Source organism: Egretta garzetta, unplaced genomic scaffold (assembly GCF_000687185.1).
Source record: "Egretta garzetta isolate BGI_Z169 unplaced genomic scaffold, ASM68718v1 scaffold448, whole genome shotgun sequence".
Lineage (NCBI taxonomy): Eukaryota > Metazoa > Chordata > Aves > Pelecaniformes > Ardeidae > Egretta > Egretta garzetta.
The window spans coordinates 1,812,639-1,826,978 of record NW_009260497.1 but is presented as its reverse complement, the minus strand read 5'-3'; the positions used below and the strand labels follow the sequence as shown (position 1 = coordinate 1,826,978).

Genomic DNA, 14,340 nt, shown 5'->3' with positions numbered 1-14,340 from the left:
GGGGTCGGGGGGTCAGGCTCTGCTCCCAGGGAATGGGCAATGGGATGAGGGGAAATGGCCTTGAGTTGGATATTAGGAAAAAATCCCTTCCCCACAAGGGCTGTCAAGCACTGGAAGGGGCTGTCCAGGGAAGGGGTCGAGTCCCCATCCCTGAGGGGATTTAAAAGCCAGGTAGACACGGTGCTTAGGGCCAGCGTTTAGTGGTGGAATGGCAGGATTAGGGCAACGGTTGGGCTTGGTGAGCTTAAAGGGCTTTTCCAGCCTAAAAAATTCTGTGATTCTATACTAGAAAAGTCTTGTGTATTACAAATACTCTGAAGGCAGCTACAAGTCCTCAGATGTACCAGATGAATTCATGGTAAGGTCCTTCTCCATTAGAGCATCCTGATTCATATTGTCTATGTGGGTGCGCTTTGAGCATCCCCTCTTAACCAGCTTAAGAATAAATAAAAATTTTAGAAGTATAGAGGTAGCCAAGAATGCTGAAAGAGTCCTTTAGCAACCTATGATGACATGATCAAAGCTCAAAGCTTTGTTAAATTTGGCAAAATGATGAAGGCTTAAGAGCTAGTCTTCACTCACACTACGACTTTGTTTCCAGTGCTTTTCATGGTTGGGTTGTTTTCAAACACTCCTTTCTTGTACATAAGAAAAATTTTAAGTGGTTAGAAAATGAAATGGAAACAGCCAGGTTATCTTGAACAGCACCATAGGTTGTTTTTAACAAAAATGTACCTTAGCCAGAACACACCAAATGAGTCAGGGCTCTGTACAACTCAGACTCACTGCGTATGTTCCTGGAATAACACAATTCCATTTGTTCTGCAAAGAACTTTCTCCTTTGCAGGAAAAGCACCATTAAACAATGTGTTCTTTAAATCAAAGGTGAAAACTATGTTTTCTTCCTCTTCTGACATAAGATGATCTAGAAGATTCACAAGAAAGTCTATTTCACGCCATATAAAGGCAGAAGAGATGTGTCAATGCCAGCTTTGAGAAACATGCCAGCTGAGACGCTTCCCAAAGTTGAGAGTGATTGGAAACCTACTGGAAAGGAAAGCGAAGCATTACAACCTCCTAAAACAATTCTACTGCAGAGCAAGAAACACAATGAAGAAAGCAAATGCCAGCTACGTCTCTCACCTTTCTAACAAAGAACTTATTCAGGCTGTGTTGATCCACAGATTCCAACATCCCAAATATACTACAGGTAATATATTCCTGTTCTTACTGGTAATGAGACACACATCACTAATCTTCATGAATGTCTATTTAAAGAAAGAACAAAGGCAAATTATCCATAGAAAAGTCTAACTGTGGAAGAAGCTAAAACTTCTAGGATGATGCCTAACAAACTAAATAGGCAGTGCAACTGTAACTGCAAATAGAAAAGAACTGGGTGGCGAACATGAAGGATGGAACTACAAATGACACCTTGTGCCAGGGCTTGTGATCTCTGTATTCCCAAAGTTATTAGAGCTTCCAGAAAGCTACCTCTAATTTGGCCAACTGATACCCATTTTTTCTTTTAAGCTTTCCTCTTTGGCACAGAGCACTGCACGAAATGGAAGGCTCCAGCATCCAGACGCACTCTAAAGTGTTAGATGATACAGCATTAAAAAAAAACCATTAAAAATTAATGTTTTTCATGAACATGCAGGTAGAAGCTTTGTCACTACCCAGGGCATGTTACAACTTTTCTCTGGAGTGCACTACAGTTAGGTGAAAGACAAACTTCTCCTAAGGGATCTGGAGTGAACTTCTGGCACTCGGGGATGAATTCTGCCTTCAAATTACATCTTTATGAAAGATACAGTGCTGAGATTTCAAGAGAAGTGTCGCCGACTTCTCAGTCATATCAATTTACAACTTATGGAACAAGCAGTCACTGAATCAGACAAAAAGTGCTTCAAACAATTAATAAATGGTTCAGATGAAAGACTCCAGACAATTCTGTGGCGTAGGAGAAACCAGTCAAATAATGCCAAACAAGCAAACTCCAATCTATTTGCCCCCTGCACCGATGTTGTTTTATTAGGATCAAACTTGCCCTTTGAGAGTCTGACCTAACAGGTCAATCCCAGCTTGAGAAAACGGGGAATACAATACATTCCTGGAAACCAGTCTCACACTCTCTGAATGGCCTCTTTCACTTACAGAGTTTCTCAGGACAAAGGTAGGCAGGTCCAGGCTTTCTCAGTTTCTATGCATTACCAATTCCTTTAACAGCAGATCACATCAGAAGGGAGAACAAGCATTAAGTTCAGAAAAATCAAGGCTTCTTGATTTCAGTTGGCGCTCTTCTGGTTTATGGTAATGCTCAACACCGTACCAGAAGGCTAGAAAACATCAGGGAAGGGAAGTGGGAAGGGCTGCTGCAGTTACTGCCATAATCAGCCAACTCTCTTTGCTTTTTGATCCTTCGTGGAAAAGGATCAACCCCAGGACAAGGGAAAAAGACAGGGAAGAGGCAAACTGACAGAGGCTGCAAACACAGCCCTCTCAGAGCAGGAAATACTCACAGATCTAACTATTGCCCGATGAGCACATCAGCCACAATGTTTATCTTCTCCACAATATGAAATGAGAAAACTGACAGCCTGCTCTCCTCTGTCCACATTATTAGGAAGTAACCCATTCTGAAAGGTTATGGATCTTATAAATGCACTAATGTGAATACCAGAATCCCAGAAGGGCTGGGGTTGGAAGGGCCCTCCGCAGATCACCCAGTCCAACCCCCTGGGTCAAGCAGGCTCACCCAGAGCAGGGTGCACAGGACAGCGGCCAGGCGGGGGTTGAATATCTCCAGAGATGGAGGCTCCACAGCCCCCCTGGGCAGCCTGTGCCAGGGCTCGGTCACCCTCCAAGTCAAGAAGTTCGTCCTCACATTCAACTGGAACCTCTCATGCTTCAGTTTGTGCCCATTGCCCCTTGTGCCGGTGCTGGGCACCACTGAGAAGAGTCTGGCTCCGTCCTCATAAAGAAGGAACACAAGGAAGAAGAGACCCATTATGATACGCACCTGCTGCTGTATCTATGGCACAACCTTTCTTCACAGGTTTTCTTAAAAAGAAGCATTTAGAAACCATTACTTGACTGGCACAATAACCTTTCTTTGACACCTTTCCTAGTACAGCCAAGGTCTTCTGAAAGCCAACATACATGAGCTGCCCATGGCTCAAGGAAGCCTTCCAGTCCCATCTATACCATTTGTTGAGCTTTTTGGGGCATGTCTAGTGGCTAATCACTTAATCCACTAGCTTTAGCACTCCGCACAATGCAAACTTGCTATGATCAACATAGCTTGCAATAGGAACACCCCAAAACCACTTGTACTTGCCTCTACACTGGTGTTACTCTGAAGGGGTGACGGCTTATATCCAGTGACACAGTAGACAACTGCACCCAGTAAGGTAACATCTAGACAAAGCTCCCAGGTTGAGAGAGGTGATTCACCCTCTCTACTCTCATGAAAACCCACCCGGAGCTCTGCGTCCAGCCCTAGGGTCCCCAGCACAAGAAAAACAAAGACCTGTTAGAGCAGGTCAACAGGGCTGTGAAAATTATCTGAAGGCTGCAACACCTCTCCTATGAAGAAAGGCTGAGAGGGTTGAGGTTGTTCAGCCTGGAGAAGAAAATACTCCCAGGAGATCTTATTGTGGCCTTTCAATACTTAAAGGGGGCTTATAAGAAAGACTGAGAGAGATTTTTATCGTGGCCTGTAGTGACAGGACAAGGGGCAACAGTTTTAAACTGAAAGAGGGCAGATTTAGATCAGAGATAAAGAAGAATTTTTTTTTTTTTTTTTTTTTTACAGTGAGGGTGGTGAGGCCCTGGAGCAGGTTGCCCAGAGAAGCTGTGGATGCCCCGTCATTGGAAGTGCTCATGGTCAGGTTGGACAGGACTTTGAGCAACCTGGTCTGGTGAAAGATGTCCCTGCCCATGGCAGTGGGGCTGGACTAGATAGGACCTTTAAAGGTCCCTTCTGACGCAAACGATGATGATTCTATGATTCTAATACAAAAGTTCCAGTTTGAACACAAGGATACCAATCGTATTTGCCATGTTCAGGTGTTCTCCTTCCAAAGGGTTTCTTCTATTGGCAGTTCCAGGTTCAAAGCCGTAGCAACTACCCTAATATCAAAACAGCCAATGCAATGTCTTAAGCTTCTCAAGCTCTAACCCTGCTTAGAAGAGGTTTTTCCTCTCAAGAAGGTTATTCTTCCTCACAGCACCTGCTGAAACAATTTCAGTTCACGTTTTTCAGAAGATGTGGAACACCCCACATCCCCTCCCCATTATTTTCTGTCATTCGGGGTACCCCTGGACTTTATTTTATCAGAGCACACCACTGCGTGAAACAAGTTCTGTAGCAGCCAATACTTTGGGTGGGATAATTTAGCTACAGACAAAGCCTTTTCCTTTGTTTCTTTTCCATGACCCTCAGGCTCCTTTCTTGCCTTCAGCAAGAAAGACTTCAGTCAGTTTAATAGTTCTCATACCCACCTCGTTTTTGTGGTCCTGCCCTACTCCTGCATTTGTGCCAAAACAGCAAGTGTGTGTGTGGTCACAGGAAGAACAAGATCAAGGAAAAGGTCTGGTTAAGAGAGAATTTTTGCAGGTTATTTTTTTCCAAGCAGATCAAATTCCCAACTTATTACATGACCCAGCTGCACGCATAGCTATCACAGCCAGGGTACGAAGACAAAGCTGCTTAATATTGGCACTGCAAATTAACTGCTGTAAGGAGAAGTAGGGATGTTTATAGTTATTTTCCTAGCAATGTTCTGCTTGCCCAGAGCAGTATTGTTTCACAGACAAGTATCAGCAAAATCTATTATAAACTTTGTCCATATAGATCCTTTTTAAAGCTGAGAAATTCTTTACAGACAATTATGTGAATACCATTACTCCCTGAAGACCATGCTCCAGTTCACTGCAGCCAGCAAATCTTTCCCCGCAAGGGGAAGGGCTAGAGAAATCAGGATGCATGCCGTGTCAAAGATACGATGCACTGCAAGGGAGAAATGCAGCTTTAAGAGTGGATTGGAAGGCCCATTTTGGTAAAGCAATTAGACAAGCGGTGAGGGGAGGCAGTTAAATTAAGATCTGTTCTCACAGATGTCATCCTGTCATTTAATCCAATGCTATAAAAAGCAAGCATGCTTGAATAGTGCTGGACAGATGTCGAACTGCCCTAGCTCACAACAATCTGGGGGCTCATAAAGGCCGTAGCATTTGTTGACTCTGAATCAGGGCAGAGAACCACCAAGTAACACAGCGAAGGGGATCATGGGTTAAGGTAACGATGGTGAATGATGCCCCGAGTTAGACAGCCTCATCATACACAGAGGAGCACCAGGCTCATGTGATATGGGGTAAGTATATCAAATAAAAATAAAATGTTAGTCAGAACTGTTTGGCAGGGAGGGGCAACAAAAGAGGGAAGAATTCGGGAGAAGTTCCCAAAATACTGCAAAGCAGTATTAATTAGAGGATGCTCCTTTACTTCTTGCTAGAAGTCACTACAAGAAAATACTTCCCTTTTTACAAGAGGACCACTGCTTTTGTTACAGCTATGACCACTTCCGCAGACACAGTTCTAGCCACCACCATTGTGCTAAATAGTAGCTACCAACATCTTCTAAAGGGCCGGCATATCTAGTTTTCAGAAGTCCTCTCTGGACTCAATGCGGAGGAAAAATGCTACAGAATGAAAGCGTACCACCTCAGAGGCTCTCCTGAAGAAATAACAGAAGTATTTGTGAGTACGAGAGCAACCATCACCCTGAATCTAGGAACGCCCACGAGGAAAAAAGCAGGAGAAGTGACAGCAGCAAATCCTCAGCCCTCCATTAGCAGAAACACAAGGGCTTGCCCCAGAACGCAGATCAAGCTCTGCTGGCAGACTCAGTGCCGAGACAGATTTACTCACAGGTTACCCTCCTGCCACTCACAAAGTCCTGTTTCACTGTTGGCGCCCATCCTGTTGCAATGGAGGGACCTGACGGTTCAGGCACGCCAGGCAGATCAGGAGGCACAGCATTGTTAGCCAGGAGAGGAGGCTAATTTCACACTGCCTATGTTGATTACTCACAGCTGGTACCTGGCTTGTAGCACTGACAAGTTGGACCTTTTGACGTTCAACGGATTTTGTTAGAGGAGCAGGTACAGTATCGGGCACCAACCTGCCTTCACCACAAAAGCACACCATCCTGCCAGGCCTATGTCAGGAACAACGTGCAGCTGAAGAACGCAACAGCATCCACCCCAGACTGCAGCATCTGACTGTTTCAAGAAGCAGGGACCCCTTTTTCAGCTGCCTTTATTCCAAACCAGGTTGACTTTAAGAAACTTCTCCCATTGAAATAAGCACGAATCTTTTCTTAAGTGGCTTTCCACCCAAACTGGGGTTTTTTTTAATTATCATCACAAGCACACATCTGATTGTGTAAGAAATATATCAAGAATAACAGAAGGTTGCTTTCTTTAAGCAATACATTTTTCTTAAAAATGGCATGGAATAAATGGGTACCAGAAAGATACAGCAAAATTTAGCAGCTTCACCAATTCCCACCTTCCTCTTTAAAATTACTATCTTTAAAAAATTACTAGCCAGGCAAAAAAAAATTAAAACAAGTTTAAATTCTTATAGAAGCCTATTTTTTTTTTTTAAAAGAAGCTGTAAAATGAAAAACCAAAGGCAATCGGAATGACAAAAATAACTGGCAAAGCAACTACTTTACAGGGAATTCAGCAAAACTGTTGTGAGCCACTAGAGAAGTCTTACAATGATGAGTGTAGAGGAAGGAAGGGATATATGTAGGATATATGTAATATATACGTAGGATATAGGAAATATTGTTTCCAACTATGCTTACCTTGTTTCTTAAGTCTACCTATCGCAATTTAAGTCACTCCAACAACACATTTCTTGAACAAAGATACTGTATTTGTATGAATTAAGTTCTAAATTACAATTCTCATTAGCAAAGTTTAAGGATGGCCTAACTATGCCCTATCTTTTGTACAGCCACGCATGCTTATAAAAGATTTGTAAGATGCATTGCAGGTGCCTTTTTCAGCAATTTGCAGGGTAAAAAGGTTGTGGATGGAAAGAACAACAACACACTAGGGGGGGAAAAAAAAACCCAAATATTTTTTACTTGGAAGAATAATAAGCAAAAGCATTCAAGATGCGTGTGTTCTCCACCAGTGCCTTCAGTTACTGCATTTTTCTTCCATATAAGATTTGTGTTCCCTCTGGCTGAAGGCAGCATCCAAATTGCTTTTGCTTTTTAAGCAGTAGCCATTTGCGTATTTTGGGAAGGAGGGGTTTGTTTTTAAAGACGGACTTGATACACTCAGCACCCACCACAATCCAAACAACTGGACACAAAAAACCTCTCCTTTATGTAAACGTACCTTTAACAGTTTTGACAAAAACTTGTTTCTCCTTACTGGGGTCTTTTTCTTCTATTAGAATCCCATGGAAAATGCGCCCAAATGTGCCTATGAAGAGAACATACAATTAGTATTATGTGGTAAAAATACACTGATAACATTAATAGAATTTAGTATCTATTAACAAAACAGGACAGGTACAGTTGGACTCAAATGATCTTAAAGGTCTTTTCCAATCAAATGATTCCATGAAAACATCACCTTAAAAAGATTCAGCCACAGCAGAACATTACGAGCAATGGCTGTTAAGGCATGACAAGTCCTGGATGCCCTCGTAAGCCAGCAACACATAACCCAGCCACCTCTCCAGCACTGAATCCCGTTCTGGATTCAGAACTATGTGCAGTAAATGCTGAAAGTTTAGGTAACTAAAATTTAGGGGGACAAGCATGAGACTGAACTAATGATAGCAATAGAATCCAGTTAAAATTAAGTATCGATACTGACAATGGGTTTATTTGTGGCAGTTCAGTCTTTGTCAATTGTCTGCACTAAAAACTCCAGCTCCATCCTTTTCTCATCCAGCAGGTCTGGAATTCTCCAGTCAAAATACTTCTCATAAAGATGTGGGTTTGGTTTTTTTTAAATTCACAGGAAAATACTGGCTTCAGCCAACCAGTACGCACGGAAGAGTTTGAAAAAAAAAAATAGTATCACGTTATTCTAATGTTTCACCTCAACTGGAAGGTGTTGGGTTCGTTTGGGTTTGTTTGGGTTTTTTTTCAGTCTCTCCAACATTTTTCCATTCACAAAATGTTAATGAAGCTATTGCAGGAAGAGGAGCTCCGTTGAACAGCTGGAGTAAGAACAACTGCAGCATGATAACACATAGAATTAACTTCATATTCATATGTTGCATCCCCTTCCCATTGATTTCAACTACTGTCCGAGTAGGTTGAAAGGTATTGCCTTAGCCTGGTTGTACATCTTCTGGCATGAAGCATGGGTCCCACTTGGTTCCTAAATACTTAACAGGGACAGTGCAACACTTCCATCATCTACCCTGGGACTGCAAGTAAACCCTGCAAGACAGGGATCTTCAAAGTAATCCCATTAAGAAGCTATTTAAGTAGAGACTGCAGGCAACCATAAATGAGTTATTTAACTCATGAGTTAAATAATGAGTTATTTAACAGTAAGCTAAACCCCTCTTATCTTGGTTCTCGAAGACACCATGAGAGTACTTTAAATACATATTTCCAATATACAGATATATGTAAAAGTCAAAGGGAAGATAGTATCTTGTACCAAAACATGTTACGGTACCATAAAATAGAGACTGCTTGATATCTATTTCACAGTATCTATTTTAAATGCTGAAAATAAAGAGAACAGGGAAGCATGTAAAAGCAGTTATGACTAGAATTGTATGGTCCACTGTTTGGGCGTTTGCTGGTTTGGGCTTTTTTTAACGGTGTCCTGAAAGACTTCTATCTTAGCAGGAATCGTGTGTGTCACTGGCGTGCTGTAACACTTAAGAGACAGCACTGTGAACATCCTATTTCCGCCTCGCTCTTCTCTGGGCTTTCTGCAGGTTATGCTGGTTATATTCCAGACTGGACATCTAAGTCATTTCCCTGCTTCACCAGAAAATGGTAAAGGTCCTCTCACTGTTAACATCTGCTCCACTTGCTAAAGCATAGCTATTCCATTTTAAAGACACCTACATTTCTGTCTAACAGCTAGCACAATGTGAGCTCAATGCAGGTTCAGAATCAGGTGCTGCACGAGCCCAGCAATACAAAAGGGCCCTTCCTTTGCGCACTCTCAAACCCTGGTGCTTTGCATTTTCCAACTGGTTCCACCACAGCAGAGCCACAATCTCCTAAATTTATAAAATGTTAAGTAGGTTAAGTTATGGAACCTACTTGAAGTTTATAATAAATTGCTGGCCAAGACTTTTAAAATATCTTTAAGTTCCATTTGCAGCACTTCGGAATTCTTGAAAATTTGATGCAACCATTTCTATTATTCGCTTCTTCCCCTCTGAAGCTCATTTGTTCTTAGATGAGAGGCTCAACTCTGCTACAATCCTGAACTAAAACTGATGATTGTTCATCAGGATCTGCCTGCTAGTCCTCTGACTAACTTTTGAAGGTTTTGACGGACTCAAATACCAACTGGAGGCCAAGAAACAATATCCCAGTATTAACTGGGTCCACATTGCCTTCAACAGCCATTTAAGCCGCATCTCACAGAACAGGGCAGCTCTGTTGCTTGGTGCTAAGCATCTGAAGCGTGGCCATGGTACTGAGTCAGTTCTAGTCATCGGATGACTCCTACCACCACAGCTACAGGAAATAGACAGTACAAAGGAACACAAAGCACGTCCTGCATGCGAGGGGAGCTTTTTGCAGAATCAACATTGGAGTCGAGCACAAAGCTGCCTCCTCAGAGAGGCATACATTAAATGGGGAGTGTTAGCATCCTCCCATTGTTTTTCAGACAGTAACGCAAAGGATTTAGCAGTTCTACCTCCAAAGGATGAGTATCTCTGATCTCCAGCTTTGGGAAGTTTGGTTTCTCATGAGGCTCAGGGAGCACAGACTTGAAGTTGCAGCAGTAAAGATTAATGACAAAACCCCCCTAAATATTTATTTCCCAAATTCAGTATCAAGAACCCATGAGTGTTTTGCAAACATTTCCAAAGCAAACACTGAACAAGAAAAAAGGATCAGATAATCTCTGAATTTTTCATATCAGAGCTGTAAATGTTGCATCTGCTGATTAGATTTCCAAATCAGAAGCTATTAAATTGAGATAAGTTTAGACGATTGAGGTTTTTCTGGGCTTTGGGTTCTTTGTTTTGCCTTTTTTTGTTGTTGTTAAGAGAAGCTCTCCTGCAGTAACTTACAAAAGTGAGTTACTTTGCCATTTAGGGGCCCAACTGATTATCTCATTTCTTAGCCATTTAACCCTTACCTGTATTTAAAGGGCCAGATAATGAAGACAGACAAGCTGAATAATTAACTGAGCATGATTAGTCGCTCCCGTGTTCCAATGAATTCTGCAATTCTCCCCACCCACCCCCCACCCCAAATGCAAACATCATTCATCATTATTCTTCACCAAAGTTATGAAGATCAGAAACGTCATCCATGATTAATTTGAGAAAAATCTAGCTATTAAGATATATGTATATACACCACGTTGTAGTCAACAAGTGTCCGAGTCCTGTAAATACCTTCTTGAAGCACGTCTTTTAGAGTTATCCTCTCCCTGGAGATGGCTATGTCCTTCACTTTAGCTTTTGCTTCCATTAGAGTGACACTTTTAAGATCATTCTTCTCTATCCGTAACGTGGGATAACCTGAGGAGCCAGCAGAGCCAAACAAACCAATATAAATACCCTTATAATGAGAAGTCAAGCACATTGCTTCACCTCAGCACCACCTACAGGTATAAAGACATGCAAGCAGCACGACCTTTAAAGGATTATATATTAATCTTAAAGATTATAGCATTAAACAGCAAACACAAGAGAAGTCATGTGAATGTAGTAATCTACAGGACAAAAAAAAAAATAATCACACAGGAATTCTACAGAGTGTCATGCAATCAAGTCTCATTATTAACAGCAAGCAAACAGAACTCCTGCTTACGTACTGAAGCTGACTAACAGGACACTGCACCTGCCTGACAACAAGGAAACGAGAGATCCGACTGTCGGTCCGACTGTCAGAGACTTGTCAGAGCGAGGAAGATGCCTTACCCCAAAAGGCCATAACCAAAACTACGAGTGCCCTCTTCTGGCATTTTTAGGTATCTAGGTACACTAATACAATCAGAAAGGTCTGAATATTTTTGTACAAGTTTAGGAATCACTAGAGAAAAATCCTGAGAATTACTTTGATGATGATGTGGTTGGTTTTTTTTAATTTAAACATTACTGAAAACAAGGTGGGGTTTTTTTTAGATTGTAGAAGGACTAAGAATGTTATTCCTATTTATTTCGTGCATCCAACCTTTCTTCTTCTCATGTTCCTTGTCCTCCCCTGTGCTACAAGGGGTGTCTCAAAACAGGTAAGAGACGTTCTGAAACACTACCAGCTGAACACCGCAAACCAGTCCCATTTAGGCACAGCAGCTACCACATTCGCCAAGAAGAGGAGAGTTTAATCATCACTGAGGGCTTGGTTTGTAGGCCACCTTCATGACAAGGCCTACTCTCCCCTTTTGCCAGAGGCTCAGTAATGAGTTTCACGGGGTCATATTTGAATTAACCAAACAGAGTCACTTAAAGGGCCAACCTAAAAGCCTGAAGTTGGCAGGACATCAACAGCAGAATGTGATCTGGGGTAAGAGATGCAAAACAAAAAGGCTGGGGAGACACTCTGGGTGGCAAGAGGGAAAACCAGCTCAAGATTTAGTTGCATGCTAAAGTCTCTTCCAAACTCTGTGGAAAGGAAATTTTTTTTTTCATTAATTCTTCTACTAAATAAATTTTAAAGGTAGTTTTTTTGCAAGGGAAAGATGGACTCAGACTGCAAAAAAGATCCCCCCCTTTTTTTTAAAGGACATATAGTACAATTTAGAAGAAAGCCAAAGCTTTCCCAAAGCTGTGGGAGTTCAATCTTAGGTAAGCACCTGCTTCCACACCTGGAAAGAAACAAGGAAACACAGTAGGGCTGAACAGTAATCACAACATTTGTGCTCCCTCATGAATTGGGATGGTCTGCAGCACTAAGTGCAATCAGGAGAGACTTTTGGGTCTTATTAGCTGCTTTAAAAAAAAAAATTAACATCAAGTCATTAATCATTATTTTTACCAAGCTCTAAATGACATAGCTACATTGACATTTCTACTGATTAGACTGCTGAACAAAGTCTCTTCAGGCAATTAATATAAAACTATTGAGCATTACAGAAGACAAAATCACTGGCAGCAGTAGATGCAAACAGGAGCCATTTAATTTATCCTTTCTGAAAAGGTCAGGAGCTCCAGGGTACTATTTCAGCTTGGCAGTTCCCACTCCATTGAGAAAAACAGCAACTGAAGTTTAACAGAGATACAGTTTGTTCGTCTGGCCAGGCTCACCCATTTTTTTCACTTTGTAATTTAAGCCCTTACCTCACTTTAGATCTTTAAAAGCCAGCTCTGCAGCAGTAGCTTAAGCAAATTGAGTTTGGGTTAAGTCCTGCCTTCTTCCAATGTTCAGTCATGTAGACCTGTAGCCTCCACACCAACCTTGGTGCTCACCATCAGCTAGGCTGCAAGATGATTCAGGGAGCTGAGTCAACCAAAACCCCAACACTCTACAAAAGAAGTAATTTTTTTGGCTGACTTGGCTCCCTGAGTCATCTTGCAGCCTAGCAGCATAAGTGCCAGCACAGGGGAAAAAGCAAATGCTCATGGTCAGTCCAACCTTAGCTGAGACTGAACCGCCAGGGAACTTGCACACCAAGTGTGTCCCTACACTGCCCAGCTTCCCTACAGTCTGACCAGCCCCTTCCCTGGAGTGATGCTACATGGGATATAGAAGACTAGAGAAGACGGACAATAATTGGAGGAGGAAACACTCTGCAGATAACAAATACCTTCAGTAATTACAGAATTAACACAAAACATTGCTAGTATCAGTCTACCACAGAGTATATAAACACTGCCACCCTTCCTTTTAATTCACTGCTCTTTTCAACTATTTAACATCCTTTCAAGCAAAGCTGTAAAACAAAAAGAAATAATGAATGATCATCCTTACAACACTTTTTCCCCATTCATTTCCTTTGCAGCAACACGATGAAAAGACTAATAGGTGAACCTCAAATACTCCAGATGTGTCCAAGAGGGTCTGTGTCAAGGGCCTGTAATTAGATTAACACTTACTGGTAACTGGCGTTGCGTTGTTTGGCGTGTCAGCTCGCAAGTACTGTGTCGTCTGTGTGGAAGGTTGGGATAAACCTTGTGAGCTACTGCTGTCACTAATGCTGTTTTAAAACAAAAAGGACATGAACGTGACTGCTCGCCACTGTAATAAATTCAAAATTAACATATTAAAATTAAAACCAGAAAATTTTCCAGGCTAGACTTTGAAAGAACGGTCTCTCACACATTAAAATGTATTTCAGGTAATTAAAAAAATTTAACACTCCTGTCCTTTGAGCGTGAACAGCTTCCTCCTATTTGTTTTGCAGAATTTGCCCTGTTTTCCCAATATTTTTCCCCACTTCTCAAAAACCAAGGTGATAAAACATTTATTGCAAGAACCACCCTGTCATACATGAAACAACAAAATTATTATATCCCAGAGAAGACTTTTATGCATTTGTTTCATGTTATCAACACCCCACTGAGATTCAACGACTACAAAAGTTTGAAAGCAGTAGCCTGAGCTGAACAGAGAGGCACCCATTAACTCCCTGCAAAGACTAATGAGCTTTTTTCAGCCAGAGCGATCTCCTCTTGCTTGCTCTGGGCATGCCAGCTCTATCTGCTGGCCTTTAATTCCTGTGCTGGAGCACACATTGAAAAGATATTCCCTAGCTCACCGTTGCAAATGGTTGTTCTCCCTATACCACAGTACCTGTCTCAGCTCTCTTTTACAGACCAAACTACCCTAGCCTATGTCCTCATTCCTCTCTCTAAGGATACTTGTTGCCCCTTCCAGGGCTGCCTACAATGTGCTTTCAAGATTTTTTCTTCAGGTAGAAGGACCATCAAGAAATCGTTACAGTGTGAAGAGCTGACCCTGAAGAATAGCCACGAGCAGGTCGAAAGCTTATGGGTAAAAATCGGAGGAAGAGGCAACAAAGGGAACCTGGTGGTTGGTGTCTACTACAGGCCACCAAATCAAGGGGAGCCGACTGACGAAGCGTTCTTCCTCCAGCTCTGGGAGGCTTCGCGCTCTCAGGCTCTTGTCCTGCTGGGGGACTTCA

The 14,340-nt window shown here is 42.1% G+C and overlaps 1 protein-coding gene across 3 annotated transcripts in view; it reads right to left on the bottom strand.

Moving 5' to 3' along the window:
* Positions 1-14,340, bottom strand: part of RYK (receptor like tyrosine kinase) — a 51,903-nt gene that overhangs the window by 22,124 nt on the left and 15,439 nt on the right. For 2 of the 3 annotated variants that reach the window (XM_035900039.1, XM_035900038.1), the window contains 3 exons: positions 13,292-13,392; positions 10,649-10,783; positions 7,426-7,512 (listed from right to left, as the gene is read on the bottom strand). In XM_035900039.1, coding sequence (XP_035755932.1) covers positions 7,426-7,512; positions 10,649-10,783; positions 13,292-13,392 — 323 coding nt within the window. The remainder of the gene's footprint in view (positions 1-7,425; positions 7,513-10,648; positions 10,784-13,291; positions 13,393-14,340) is intronic. The other variant, XM_035900040.1, reaches the window with a different exon arrangement.